The 14920-nt window shown below is 53.9% G+C and overlaps 1 protein-coding gene across 1 annotated transcript in view; it reads left to right on the top strand.

Moving 5' to 3' along the window:
- The first annotated feature begins 2386 nt into the window (after positions 1 to 2386).
- The window catches only part of GOLGA3 (golgin A3), a 43950-nt gene continuing 31416 nt past the window's right edge, over positions 2387 to 14920 (top strand). The window contains exons 1-4 of the mRNA XM_032849191.1: positions 2387 to 2614; positions 7789 to 8074; positions 10168 to 10431; positions 14084 to 14196. Coding sequence (XP_032705082.1) covers positions 7969 to 8074; positions 10168 to 10431; positions 14084 to 14196 — 483 coding nt within the window. The 5' untranslated portion in view covers positions 2387 to 2614; positions 7789 to 7968. The remainder of the gene's footprint in view (positions 2615 to 7788; positions 8075 to 10167; positions 10432 to 14083; positions 14197 to 14920) is intronic.

Here is a 14920-nt window from a genome sequence, read left to right as displayed (position 1 = left end):
AAATGTAACTGCAAGTTTAAAAATTGAATTGTACACATTAAAAGGGTAAATTGAATGTAAATAACACCTTGATAAACTTAAAAGTTTTACTTAATTAGCATTTTTTCCCTGCGTGGATATGCCGTTTATATCTAGGCTCATTTGTTTTTACATTTAGTGTCGTCTGTTGCGTTTTACTCGTAATTTGTTCCCCAGTTTCCCACACTGGTTGCACCTGCATAGCTCCAGTTAGTCACGTCAGTCCAAAGGGTGTACAGCTCCCTTTGGGGTTTCTGCCCCACTTTAGCCAGCCCCCCACCATTCCTTGGCAACCACTAATCTGCTTTCTGACTCTATAATCGTATCACTTCACAAATGTTATGTAAGTGAAAGCACGTGACAGTATCCTTCTGAGATTTTCCCGCCTCAGCATAATGCCTTGGAGGTTCATCTAAGTTGTCCTGCGCATCAATAGTCCTTTTTCACCGCTGAAGAGAGACCCGTGATGTGGGTGCTCCCCAGTTTGTTTAACCGTTCCTCTGTTGTGGGGTTGGTCAGATTCCAGTTGTTTCCAGTTTTGAGCTATTACAAATAACACTGTGGCGAACAATAGTGTCCAGGTTTTTGTGTGGATCTAAGTCTCATTTCCCTCTCAGATAAACATCCAGGAGGATAATTCCTGGGTCATACAATCAAGCATATGTTTAATTTACAGAAATCGCCAAACTTCAGAGTGGGCGTGCCATTTTATAGTCTCACCAGTAATGTGTGAGAAGTCTAGTTTCTCCACATCATTGCTAGCATTTGCTGTTGCTACTGTTTGTTTTAGCTGCTCCAATAGGTGTGTGTAGTAAGAGCTCGATGCAGTGCTGATTTTTATTTTTATAGTGGCCATTGGTGTTGAAATCTTTCACAAGCTTGTTTGCCATCTGCATATCCTTTTTGGTGAAATGCTTCATACGTTGGCCTTTCTGGGTACCAGGTTTGCAATATATTTTGTAACTAACTGCAGCTTGTTTTTTCCTTGTCTTAGTGGAATCTTTCTCAAATCAAACAAAAAAAATTTTAAAGATTTTATTTATTTGACAGGGGGAGCAAGAAAGGGAACACAAGCACAAGGAGAGGGAGAGGGAGAAACAGGCTTCCTACCGAGCAGGGAGCCCAATGCGGGGCTTGATCCCAGGACTCTGGGACCATGACCTGAGCGGAAGGCAGAGGGTTAATGACTGAGCCCCCCGAGGTGCCCCTCAAAACAAATGTTTTTACTTTTGGCGAACTTCAATTTATTAAGTTTATTCTTTTGTGGTGTGTCCAAGAACACTTCACCAAGCCTTCAGTCCTGACATTTTTCCTGTTTTCTTGTAAGAGTTTTATAGTTTTACACATTACTGCACTTAAGTCCATGTTCATTTTGAGTTAAATTTTTGTGTTTGCAGATGACATGATGGCCTATGTAGAAGATTCCAAAGAATTTATAAGAAGAAAACCTCCTATAACTAATAACTGAGTTTAGCAAGTTCTCAGGATACAAGATCAACACACAGCATTTAATCACATTTCTATATACTGACAAATAATGCGTGGAAACCAAACTTTAAAACGTTCAATGCAATTCCATCAAAATCCCAGAAGGATTTTTACAGACAAAACCAAGTTTATTCTAAAATTTATATGGGAGGGCATGGGTCCCCAAATACCTGGAACAATCCTTAGAAAGAGCCAAGTGGGAGAAATGCTCTACGCAGTCCCGGGGCTTGCTGTACGGGTGCTGGAGGCCGCCGTGTGGGCAGAGGGACAGGTGGCCGAGGCCATCAAGGGCCAGAGCAGACACACCCCACAAGCAGCCCGCTGATCCTGGACAAGTGTGCAAAAGCACGCTAATGCAGGAAGGGCAGTTTTTCCCACAAACGGGGCCGACACAATTTCATACCCGTAGACAAAGGACACCCGTCACGCGCACCTCCGGGCCTGTGCCAACAATGCAATTATTTTTATTTTTGAAAAGGTAAGACACGGCCACGGTCCCCCAGCCGGAGCCAACTTGGCATTGGCACCTTAAGATAAGTAAGTCGCGAGGTGGGAGGCGGGGGATTCCGGGTTCGAGGCGCCGCAGAGACGAGTCCCCCCGCACCCCGCCCGGGAGCTGCACCGACTCCGCGGGCCGCCCCCCACCCCTGCCGGAGCCTCCTAGCCACGCCCCGCAACGGGGCCGGGGCGGAGCGAGGCGGACCCCGCCCACAGCCTGACAGCTGGGGCGGGTCGGGGCGGGTACCCGAGCCCTGGCCACGCCACTTCCGCCGGAAGTTCACTGGTTTAGCTTCCTGCCGGAGTTGGTTCTGCAAGTCCAGAAGTTGCATTTCCGTAGAGGAGAGACTCGCAAACTCCCATTCTGAAGTCTCCCTCACGCCAGTTGTGAGTGGGCTCTCGAGTCCCACCGTGCGGCCGGGGCAGCCCGGCCTGAGGGCGGCTGCTGGCCAGCAGAAGGGGACGGTCTGTCATCCGGAACGGAGGCTGCGCGCACAGCTTGTTTCCGGAGGGGCCTAGCCCGTCGCCTCGCCGCGCCCCGCCCCTCGCGCGGCCACGTCTCCGCTGGGGCAGCGCGGCCGGCGGCCGCCGAGGCTTCCACAGCGCCCGGGTGAGGGTCGTGGGCAGGCGCCCGGGAGGGGGCTCTGGCCTGGGGAAGCGCGGGACCGCCGCGGGGAGCCGCGGCGCGGTCGGGGCGGAGGCCAGGCGGCGGGCGAGGGGCGCCGGGGCCTGGGCGGACGCGGAGGGCCGGCCGCGGCTCCCCCCGCAGCGGCGACGCCCCGCGTCGGTCCCGCAGCTCGCCGTTGGCAGCCTCGGGGCCCGGCACCGGCTTCTTGAAGCCCGCCCGGCGCGCCCTTCCCGAGCGCTGAGTGCGCGGCGGTGCGCGGCGTCGGTCAGAGGCGCCCCGGCTCCCGCGGCGGCTCGGCAGCGTCCGGCGGCTCCTGGCCGCGGGCTCTCGTCCTGCTGCAGAAGTTCTGCCCGGGCACAGGCGGGACCCGCGGTCGGGGGCTAGCGGGCCGTCGGCTGCATCGCGCCCGTGGCTGCTCGCCCCGCCCTGCGCCTCGACTGCGGCCGGCTTCGGGGCGCCGCGCGGGGTCCTTGCCCGAGGGGCTGCGGCCAGGCTCGGGCCCCGGAACGGAGCAGGGGGCAGCGCGGCCTGCGGTCTCCGGGCACCTGTGACGGGCGCTGTGCGTGCAGGTCCTGACACCGAGCTCCCCTTAGTGAGGCGGTGGGCACGAAGATGCGCCCTAGTGCGGGGCGCCGCGGTGGGTGCGTCTGCGGGACAAGAGTGTGTGGGGCGGGGGGAGCAGCAGCGGGCCGACCCCGAGGGAGGGGGCCGGCGTGAGAAGGGAGCTGCTCGCCGGGCGCGGGCCTGCAGGCGGGGAGGAGCGGGCGGCTGCCCCGTCCTGGTTGGTGGTTTTGTTGTCGGCGCGGCTGCCCCGCCGGGAGGTGGTCTGCGGGTTACAGGTGGCGCCCGCGTGTGAAACGCTCCACATGCTTTGCTCTTGCCAGCCCGTCTCTGGAGCGAGAGGTTCCGTTCCCCTACCTGGAACGGCGGGAAAGGAAAGTAAAAATCATCCGACGTGACTCAGATTCAGAAGTGGCGGGTTTGGGTTTTGTTTTGTTGTTGTTGTGTTGTGTGGTTTGGTTTGGTGTTTGGCCGGCGGCCTCAGCCGGGTGCTTCGTGAGCGGGAGAGTGTCTCCGGCTGGCTTTACCGGTCAGCTTTGACGAGCGCAGCCAAGGAGGACACCAGTAGTAGCAGGAGCCGGTTATTGAGCGTGTGGGGCCGACTGCGCCTTGTTGCATTTAATCTTGGCAAAAGTTTGTGTGCTTTTTCTCGTAGTCGCATTGCTGAGGAGACCGGCTGGGAGTGGTTAGGGCGTCCGCCAGGGCCTTAGGGCGGAGGGCGGGGTCGTCCCGACCCGCTGGAGCCCACCCTGGCCACAGCGCTGCGGCGGCTGCTTACCTGTGGGTTGCTGGTGTGGCCTCAGCTAGATGTTCTTTTTTTTTTTAAGATTTTATTTATTGGACAGAGATCACAAGTAGGCAGAGAGGCAGGCGGCGGGAGGGTGGCAGGCTCCCCGCTGAGCAGAGAGCCCGATGCAGGGCTTGATCCCAGGACCCTGAGATCATGACCCGAGCCGAAGGCAGAGGCTTGACCCCCTGAGCCACCCGGGCGCTCCTCCATGTTATCTTCTTGAGGAAATCCTGTTTGATCTCTGGCCCTGGTGTTTGTAATTGCCAGTGGAGGCAACTGAAGGCGGGGTACGTGGAGCTGTTCCTGTGTGTCTGGAACTCACATAATCCACTGTGTGGGGGAAGCCGGAAGTCACACACACTTGCCTGAACCACTTTCCTCGGTATGACGACCGTCGATGTCCGACGGCGTGCGTTCAGAGTTATGAACACTGTGTAAGTCGTGCTTTTGTTCCATCTCTTCCCTCTAGGAAACACAGCAGAAAGCAGGTGTCAGAAATGCTGCTGTGAGGGGCGCCTGGGTGGGTCAGGGGGTTAAGCCTCTGCCTTTGGCTCAGGTCATGATCTCAGGGTCCTGGGAGCGAGGCCTGCATCGGGCTCCCTGCCCCCACCCCCGACCCTGCTTGTAATCTCTGTCTGTCAAATAGATAAAGTGTTTTAAAAAAAAAAATGCTGCTGTGAGAAGACTGATCCTTTAATTGTTTTGTTTTTTAAACCAGGGACCGGAATGCATGTTACTAACAGCAGCTTCCTTGGGCCGTGCTCCCAGCTCTCTGACCCTTCTCCTTGCCCTGTTTTTGTCAGCACTGAGGGAACGAGACCCTGACGACTGAGTCGCTCTAAGTACAGTCCCCCTGAGACAGGACACACAGAGAAGGCCAGCTTACCACCTGACGGGACGTGCCCCCTCACCAGAGGCCGCTCTGGGCAGGCAGGCAGTGGGGTCGGTTGTCCGGCTGCAGGAGGCGTCCTTGAGAGTCACCGGGGCGTGTCCCAGAGCCAGGGCCTCACCTGTGGAGGGCTGCGCCACCCAGCTCTGACGCGGGTAGGATCTCTCGGTGTTCGGCAGGTTTCTTGTTTCTCAAGAAAGCGCACAGAGGGAATTAGACGAGTGGAGCGGGACAGCGCTGTGCCCGGCGGCCTGACGCATTTGTCTCCGGGTTGGGTGGAACTCGAACGTCTCAGCCAGAGTTCTCTCCCGGACCGTGTCGGGGTCGAGTGTTGTCACTGCCTGCCTCGGTGGCGTGTGCTCCTCCGCGGCCCCTCGTCCGCCCCTGGGCCTTCCCTTGTCCGGTTGGCGCGTTCTGTCTCTGGCCCGAGTGAAGGCTGGCCGCCCACTCTTCTTCTTGCCCAGGCGACGCTGCTCACTGGGGATGTGGCCATTACGTGCTGCTCTGCCCATTGGGAACTCCCAGGGACGTTCTCGGTCTCTCACTGGACCGTAGCTTCCAAGTACTTTTAGTCAGAATAGTTAGAGTTTCTCCGTGTTTGAAAAGGCACTGTTGGTGTCCGGGAGGCAAACACTGTTTTGTTGTGGAGCCGCTAGCTTCGTTGCTAAGGGCTGGAACTTGGCAGGGCCAAAGACTGAAGTCCGGAGCCTGCACCGAGCACAGCTCGGAGTAGGGCTGTTCGAGGAGTGGGGCAGACTTGGAGCCGGGGCTTCTGCCTCCGCGGTTCCTGCAGCAGGCTGGAGGACGGGGGCACGCACGCATTTGCAGTGCGGCGTGCACGGAGGGGAGATCGCCGTGGCAGAACGGAGCGGGCCGGGAGCTTCTCCTGAGGCCAGGAGAGACTTGAGAGCAGTGCCGAGTGGCAGACCCGGAAGGGTCCTTGGGAGGTTGACCTGGTGGTCAAGCAGGGAGAGGCGTCCATGCGAGAGGGACTGGCTTCTGCCCGAAAAGCACTCAGTCTGCCATTGTCACCTTTTCAGGCATCATAGGGAAAGGTGACTTACACGCCTTCACCCCTGCCTCCACAGGACAGAAACAAGGACGTTGGAAAGCAAAATGCAAACATTTTCTTTTGTTAAGGAATGCGTCAGGGTGAGCGGCACCTACCGTGTGCCCTGTGCAGTGACAGTTGATTCCACATTCCACTGTGTTGGTGGCTTCCTGTTCTGCAAGTGGCCTGTGATGTGGGGCTAGCCTGGCTGTCCCTGTGCTTGTGTGCCTTGTCTTGCTTTGTGGGCGTCCCTGTGGGATCAGCTATCTACAGCAGCCAAGTGGTTTTCCGTGGTGCTGGGACCCTGTGCAACAGTGATTTTTGGACGGCCCTGTGAGATGTGCGGGGACAGGTGTGGAGCCTCCAAGAGCCTGTTTGTCCGTCCACCCCTCTCCCCGACCCCAGAAAGGCTTTTCGGATGAAAGAGATTACTGATTATTGTGGAGACAAAAACAAGATAGAGAGCTCCTTGCAGACAGGATCCGTCCTGGCCAGCCCCAGTAACTCCCTTCGTTTCTGTGATCCAGTATTTTTTCGGCCTTCAAACACTTGCGTAAGGGATACGCCGTGAGCCACACGGGCACGCAGCCTTTCAGTCAGCTGCTTGGATTGTAGTCACCTCTGTTGTCTCACATTCTGTCGTGGTTCTTTCTAGTACAACCCTTAGTGCTGGTTCTACACTTAGTGGTCCGTGTAACTTTTTCACATTCGTGCCAGCACTGGTCCTGAGCCACAGTGTCTTTGGCCTGTAGGGTGCCAGGCAGCAGAGTGGGACGTGCAGGTGATTAGAGCTCAAGCCAGACACTCCTGGGTTTGCACGGGGGACACTGCCATCACTAGTCACTTGATCGTGGGTAGGCCAGATTATGTCAACCGCCAGGGGCTGCCTGGTCGAGGGGTACGGCAAGGGGATTGTGGAGAAAGAGGCACATCTAACTTCCCTGCGGTGGCGTCAGCATCAGCCCCCCTCCCTCTGTGGCGTCTGCTCAGGCTCTTACCTGAAATGTCTGTATGGAATTTGTAAGCTAAAGAAGGAAGGCATGTAAACTTTTGTCCTGAAACTCGTGAAACACAGAATAGGATAGGGTGAAACTTACTTTAAAGGGAGTAAATGCCAACATCTCCGCAGCATGAATGGTGGGTCGGACCTTATCTGATGATCAGGAGTAGGTTATGGATATCCTCGGTTCACTTCCAAAACAGTGACCAGGTGCTGAACTTGGGGTGAAGGTTTCCTCCCTTAACTTTAGCCTAGCAGGATGGGCCAAAAGCTGATCCTGACAGAAGTGAAAGACGAGACTGGTCACCTGCTGTAAGATGCCTTCTCTGGACCCCGATTCCCAGGTGGATACCTTTCCACGTGTCATCAGCTCCCTGTGCTTCCCCGATACAGTGTACAGTTTCCATGTTCCATGTACTTGCGTCTTCCACCATGAGGTCAGGCTCCTGGGAGGGGAGCTTGTCCTTGGAGCCCTGTGTGTCCAGTACAGGCGTCACTGGTCACAGGTGGCTACTTAACCCAAACTACGTATATTTTAATGAATAACTCAGTTCCTCGGCCTCCTAAGCTCTGCCTCTGCTAGGAGGCTCCCTGCAGTGCCTACAGGCCCAGTTACAGCCCCATCTGGGCAGGATGGCCCGTAGCAGGCACCAGCACAGGCATTAAGCACCTTCTGGAACAGCCCACATTCAGCATTGTATCCTCAAAACCTGGCATATTGTAGGTACTCGAGGGTTGTCTGCTGAATGAATAAGTCTGTGTTTATTTTATAGGTGTGAGTTGGGAGCCAAATGGTAGTCTTGGAATTATTACTCAAACCTGGCGAATGAAGATTCCTAATTCTTTCTTTTTTCCTTCTTATCAGGTACCATGAGATTACTTGGTTTGCGTTCAAGCCACTTATGAGACTTTAGATCTCCCCGGAATGGAAAGCTTAGTGTGGTTCTTCCCAGAAGCTTTTGGCCACTGCTGATGGCCGAAACCACACCTGCCAGCAGCTCCTGTGCAGCCCCTGAGATTCCACCCAGCCTGTGCCGTTCTGACCATGGACGGGATGCCGGCTGGCTCTGGCGCCGGCACCGCAGCTGCCCCGGAGGCCCTCCCCAAGCTCCCAGGCTCATTGGCGCCGGCTGACCAGGATGAAGCCCAGTGTAAGTCACCGGGTACTCTGCTGTGACATTTTGCCTTAAAAGAGGAGGACATGGAGCCTCTTACATCTTGGAACAAAACAGTGGTGTTTAAGAGCATGATGAACTTTATGTTCAGAGTGTGTTTTTACTAGTCCGTTGAGTGTTTTTTCTGAGTCGATGGCAACTTTAAATCAAGTACTGTGCATGTCACACAGGGTAGGGGCTGCCCTGCTCTGCTCCGGTGGCCGTCTGTGGGCTTTCACTGACACGCTGTTCCCTGCCTGGCGGCCTGCCTCTCTTGTCGGGCGGTTGCCCGAGTTTTACGAACTGGGATCCAGAAAAGGTCCAGGAGCACTCTAGGATTACTGGACCACATTGCGTGTTCGCTGATGGTCAGCCACGCGTCAGAACTGCAGGGTGCGTTGCTCACTTGCTTCTTATGCCCCTTAGGAGGGTCGGGGTAAGGTGCTTGGAAGTGGTACGGTATGTATGTTCTGGTTTGCTGGCGGAGGTTGCATTCTGTTCTGGCAAATGATGTTCAGGCACCTAAAATGGCTTTGTTGACTACCTGTCCTTCGGGGCCAGGGTGGTAACAGCAAGGGCCCAAGACCGGGGATTCGATGGCAGGATGTGCAGGGAGCCCGCTCTCAGACCCGCTGCCGAGATGGCGAACCCTCCAGCGGGGCTCTCACTTGATCTCGTTTCACGTCTTGTGTAAACGGAAGATGAATGGTGCGAGCGCCTCGGGACGGCTGTAAGGACTGCAAGAAATGGTGCCTGAAACCCCAGTACTCCGACGCAGTGGGAAGTGGTGGTAGCTGTATTTTCTCGTTGTCTCGTCATCTTTGTTACTTGCTTATCCACAGTTTGGCTCGTGTTTGAGAATGTATATATGTAACGTTTTTTGGCCCTTCTTTTAGATTTTTTTAGAAGTACACTATAATGCTCAAAACATTATTTTGTCATATGAACAGGAAGGTGTAGAGACTCTCCCAGATCTGTAAGCCCATCAGAAAGTGGTATTGACCTGATTACCTCGTATCTGAAATGCAGGCTCCCCTTCCCTTCACCCAACATGCAGCCGAAGGGATGTTTGTGTAAGAGCAGACGGTCGGGTCAGAGCTGTGGTCCAGGCTCCTCTGCTTTGAGTCTGTGGTGTCCCCTTTGTATTGTTCTTCCTTTCAGGAAAGCATGACAGTGAGTCATTGCATTGGTTGAAGCTAAGGAATCTCAGAAACTCGTTTTGAATTTGCTTGGGCAGAGGGCAACTTCCTGGATGCATCCTGGGTACGTCCAGGGATCCGAGTGATGTGGATCCCTGCGGGAGGCTCGGGAACCACCCCCAGAGGCCCCCCGGGCCCTCCCTTCCTCCCTCTAGGTGCCATCTCGGTTCTTGACCGCCAGCTGCCTCCCTGACCGGGGTGAGGGGACAGGGAAGGTAAACATGATTTAATTGTAAGAAGTCTTTTTTTTCTTTTGACAAGGCAAGAGATTTCATGTAGTGTCTGACCGATCTGTGTGTAGTGATGTTAGTGGGTGAAACGGGTCGTCGTCGCGGGTTGAACCTGGGTTTTCGTCTAGCACGCGTTCATCAGACGGAAGCACAAACTCCGACTCCTTGCCACAATTGTTTGGATCGGTTCGTGTAACCTTGCCTTAGATCTTTCATTTTGGAGGATACGCTTATGCTTTGAAGACAGCTTTGGAACCGGCCCAGTGTGCGTGTGCGGCCGCAGCTCTGGTTAGCGTGCTGTCTCCAGCACCGTTAGGAACGTTGTCAGCTGTGTTTTTAGCATTTACTTCCTTTTGCTATTTTTAAAACAAGATTTTCATGGGATTTCTCACTGGTCTTGTTTAAGTGAAAAGGAAGCACGACCACTTAAATCCCACAGGCTCGATTCCACGGTGAGCAATCCAGCCGCTTGTCCGATACCGCCCACTAACAGGAGGAGAGCGAGGCCTGCTCTCGTCCCAGAGCGAGCAGTCTCACGGGGCGTGGAGACAACTCACGCCCCTGCATCTGCAGTCCCTTCTGTCCTGTGTTAGCCACGCGTCTGGAAAACACCTTGATCTGGTGGTTAAAACCATGATGACCAGCCCGCCCTCTTTTCCAGGTGCCAGAGCTTCAGATGGAGGAGGAGGCCTGGATGTACCCAGCAAGGGCGACACCTGTCAGAATGGGCCGATACCACCGTTCCCAGACCCTTCGTCATCTCTCGGTCCCCCCACAAGCCCAGGGGGTCCCGATGCCTCTCCAGGTGTGGCTGGTTTCCATGACAACCTAAGGAAGTCTCAGGGGACTAGTGCTGAGGGCAGTGTTAGAAAAGAAGCTTTGCAGTCTCTCAGACTCAGTCTTCCTATGCAAGAAACGCAACTGTGTAAGCATCTGTTCCCACTGGGCTCTTCCCTGCTCTCCCCAACCCTCCTCCCGCATCCCTTGTGACTCACCACCCTTCAGAGGCACGTGCCCTGGCCAGCTTGCCGCTTGTCCCTCTGTCATCACTGTTTTATCACTGTGGTGGGTTGTGCGTTGAGCAAGTGGCTCCCTCTTAGAGAGAAGGTATACTTCTTCGTGGTCGACACTGGGGCCACTGCTCCAGGTCTGGGTTTAAACGACTGTACGGCACGTCTTTTGCCACGTTGGGTGGTGAGCAAGCAGTCAGTAGGGAGTTAAACTTTGACAGCTTTCTTTACTGAGTTATTTAATCAGTGCGGGGACCCAGGGGTGAACAGTCACGAACTGGCAGCCCGTGAGCCCTGGAAGCCTCCAGGCCTTTTTCCAGCACGTTTGTCATACACAGACACACATGATCTTACGTAATGGGATGGTACCACACCTGGTGCTTTTACCTCTCAGTCCCCTCCCCGGCCTGCAAGTCACATTCTCCCATGATCCTTTATACCCCTGCAAACGGCCAGGTTTCAGTCACAGTGTTTTAAGAAGGGATTAGATTGTCATAGCCTGTATTTCCTGGTCAGTGTTATCACGTGGAGTTGCCCCCACGCTGTTGGGTGCAACAGCAGATTCATTCTGGGAAGGCTGGTCGGGAGCCCCTGGCATGGCCGGGTGGGCTCTGCGCCTGTGCGGTCACCCGTCCTGACTGATGCTGCGGAGAACGCCTGGCGCCTGTGTCCAGCGGTGTTGGCGCTTTGATTTCTGGGGGCTGCGTCCCAGAAGCAGAATTGTTGGTGGGAAGCAGTGGCATCTGCATTTCTGTCGCGCACAGTCCTGTCGCCATGCCACTGACGACCCTGAGAGGCATGGGCTCCCCCCGGCACGTGCTGTTTCCGGTTTTGCCAGCCTGTCGGCTGTGCCACGATGATTCTGTGGCCCCTCAGTTCGGAGCCCGCACTTTCCTGATCATTTGGGCGTCTTCTGCCTCTTGGCCGTTGGTCATTCTTTTCTGTGAATTGATTTGTTTGGCCCATTTTTCTTTTGGATTGTTTGCCCTTTTCTTCACAGGCATTATTTTACTAGGGCCTCAATGTGTTTTTAAAATTTCTATAAACCTAGGGGCGCCTGGCTGGCTCAGCTGGTGGAGTGTGCAACTCTTGATCTCGGGTTTGTGAGTTCGAGCCCTACACTGGGTGTACAGGTTACTTTAAAAAAATAAAATAACTTTTTAACTGTCAACATTGAAGTCCAGAGCTGTCATTAAAAAACTCTGGATTCTTGATTTGTAAGGATTTGTGAACCCTAAGCCCAGGTGCCCGCATGGTGGCATCCCGCGGCCACCAGCTGCCCCTCCTGGCCAGTATTTACCCAGCCCTGACTCTGCTGAATTGGGCTCCCTGCTTGAGTCCGTAGACTCCTAGGTTTTTTGCCATGTGGACCCCTTTGCCCTGTGAAAACTACTAGACCTTTTCAGTGGTAAACGAGCACATTAGTAATGACTTGGTGAGCTCTTAGCAAAGTTCTTGGCAATTGCCCAGGTTTTAGAGATTATTATTATTTAAGATTTTTATTTATTTTGGGTGGGGGGTGTGCTTGCAAGTCGGGGGAGGGACAGAGGGGGGTAGAGAGAGAGAGAGAGACTCTCTGGCAAACTCCCTGCTGAGCGGGGAGTCTGACCCGGAGCTTGACCTCACCATACTGAGATTGGGACCTAAGTTGAAACCAGAGCGGGATGCTTAACTGAGCCACCCAGGCACCCCTAAGGTTTTAGGGTTGTTTTTTTTTTTTAAAGATTTATTTATTTATTTGACAGAGATCACAAGTAGGCAGAGCAGCAGGCGGGGAAGTGGGGAGAAGCAGGCTCCCCGCTGAGCAGAGAGCCTGATGTGGGGCTCGATCCCAGGACCCTGAAATCATGACCTGAGCCAAAGACAGAGGCCCAACCCACTGAGCCACCCAGGCGCCCCGGTTTTAGGGATTATTTAAAACAACAGCTGCGCGCATCTGGGTGGCTCAGTGGGTTAAAGCCTTTGCCTTTGGCTCAGGTCATGATCTCAGGGTCCTGGGATCGAGTCCCACGTCGGGCTCTCTGCTCTGCAGGGAGCCTGTTTCTCCTATCTCTCTCTCTGCCTACTTGTGATCTCTGTCAAATAAATAAATAAAATATTAAAAACAACAACAACAGCTGCTTATCTTTTCAGAATCCACATCCGAAGGTGGCGCTGTCTGTAAAGTGGTGAGATGAGGACACTTTTGTGCTCTCATCGGTGTGGTAGCTGACCCTGCCTGTGCCCATGGCAGTGCTCAGGTGCAGGGCTGTTGAGTGTGAAAGATGCCTATGGCTTTTGCACCTTTTGCTCACTCCTCAGCTCTTTTATTACCCAAAATGAAAGATTTGGGTTCTGAAATATTTTAAATTCTGTTTTTAGGGTTTTTGTTTTTTGCTTTTTTTCTTTTAAGATCTTACTTATTTGAGAGAGAGAGCATGAGAGAGGTGAGGGTCTGAGGGAGAAGCAGATTCCGTGCTGAGCAGGGAGCCTGATACGGGACTCGATCCTGGAACTCCAGGATAATGACCTGAGCTGAAGATAGTCGCTTAACCAACTGAGCCACCTAGGTGCCCTTGTAAGTTCTGTTTTTGGCCAAAAAGTTGTCATTTCCCCTTCTGCCCTTGAGCCTGGCCCCTGGACTGGAGTCGCCTCTATCAGGAAACTGAGGTAACCAGTCCCAGGCCTCGCAGGGATGCCTGCTTGGCCTTCACTTTGAGGTGAGTCCTGAGTGGGACACTGTGAACAGTTTGTTTCCTTAGGAAGAAACGTCTGAGCACTGCTTGTGTGAGTACCTTCGATTTTGCAGAACTTGACTGTAACATGACTCGCCACGGAATTTAAATAAGTTGTAGGTCCGATTGTGTCTGCAGATGTGACTGTGTGGAGAAGGCATGTTTGGGGTCCCTTGACCACGTGCTCGGATTATCCCTCAGTACAGTTCTGTGGACACGACTGTCCACGTGCTCCTAGGCAACGTCCCGAGCACGGTTGGAGCTATGTGCGGGCTGAGGGTCCCTGAGCCTCGGAACGCTCGGCCCTGGCTCTGGCTTGAGATTTAGTTCTTCTGTTGCTACAAGTCATGGGGGACCCGGGTCCGTTTTCCAGCTGAGTGCCTGTGGGGAGCGGCAGGCTGGTGGCATGAGCACGGACCCCGTGCTTTGCCAGTGGGTTCGGCCACGCCGGTCCGGGGCTCATGGTTGTCTCTTCATCAGGCAACAGCTCTTTCAACCTAAAAGGCGAGGCATCGTTTGAAGCGAAATCATAGTTATTTGGTAATTGAACGCAGAAGAGCCAAGCCGCTGTTCTGCTTTGTCCTCTGTGCCCTGCTGCTTTATGAATTTTTAAATGGTCATTTCCTGGGGCGCCTGGGTGGCTCAGTGGGTTAAAGCCTCTGCCTTCGGCTCAGGTCTTGGTCCCAGGGTCTTGGGATCGAGTCCCACATCAGGCTCTCTGCTCAGCGGGGAGCCTGCTTCCCCCTCTCTCTCTCTCTGCCTGCCTCTCTGCCTGCTTGTGATCTCTCTCTGTCAAATACATAAATAAAACCTTTTAAAAAAATAAAAATAAATGGTCATTTCCTCACTGTAGGTTCAACAGAGGCTTCCCTGCCCCTGGAGAAGGAGGAGCAGGTCCGACTTCAGGCTCGGAAGCGGCTGGAAGAACAGCTCAAACAGTACAGGGTGAAACGCCAGCAGGAAAGAGTGAGTCCCCCGTCTCCAGCGAGCTGATGGGCGGCTGCTGTGCGGACAACGGAAATTCGCCATGGTTTCTAGGGCCTATCCGTGGCTTCTCTGTGCTGGGATGGCTGCTTGTGCTTCTCTGGCAGGACCCTTCCTCTCTGCATTTCCCATCCTCTGGGGCTCCTGCCTTCCCTGGGATCAAGCATGTTTGATTCCTGTATCTGCCATTTGAAAAGCAGAGACTGCAAGCTCTTGGGTGTGATTTTTCTCCCCCTTTGAAAGGAGCAGTCAGTTCTAGGTTTCAGCTATTTCACGTGCGGTGTCTGCTGACCGGTGGTCTGTCCAGTGTTAGAGTCTGTGTCATGTCATGTGGATTTGATGACTAGGTGCTAAAATCAGTTCTGTTCAGGTAATGAAACTTCTGTTGGCGTGCTAATGAAAGCAGTCTTTTATTCTTTTATTTTTTATATTTTTATTTTTTAATTTTTAGTTTTTAATTTTATTTTTTAAAGATTTTATTTGTTTATTTGACAGATCACAAGTAGGCAGAGAGAGGGGAAAGCAGGCTCCCCGCTAAGCAGAGAGCCCGATGTGGGGCTCGATCCCAGGACTCTGGGATCATGACCTGAGCCGAAGGCAGAGGCTTTAACCCACTGAGCCACCCTGGCGCCCCGAAAGCAGTCTTTTAAAATCGTATCAAGTGACTCTAGGCAAATGGGTTTGGGTGTTCGTTTCATACTTTAAC

The sequence above is a fragment of the Lontra canadensis genome, unplaced genomic scaffold (genome assembly GCF_010015895.1).
Source record: "Lontra canadensis isolate GAN:19392208 unplaced genomic scaffold, GSC_riverotter_1.0 scaffold220, whole genome shotgun sequence".
NCBI lineage: Eukaryota > Metazoa > Chordata > Mammalia > Carnivora > Mustelidae > Lontra > Lontra canadensis.
The sequence above is the reverse complement of the archived record's forward strand: the minus strand, read 5'-3'. Positions and strand labels throughout refer to the sequence as shown.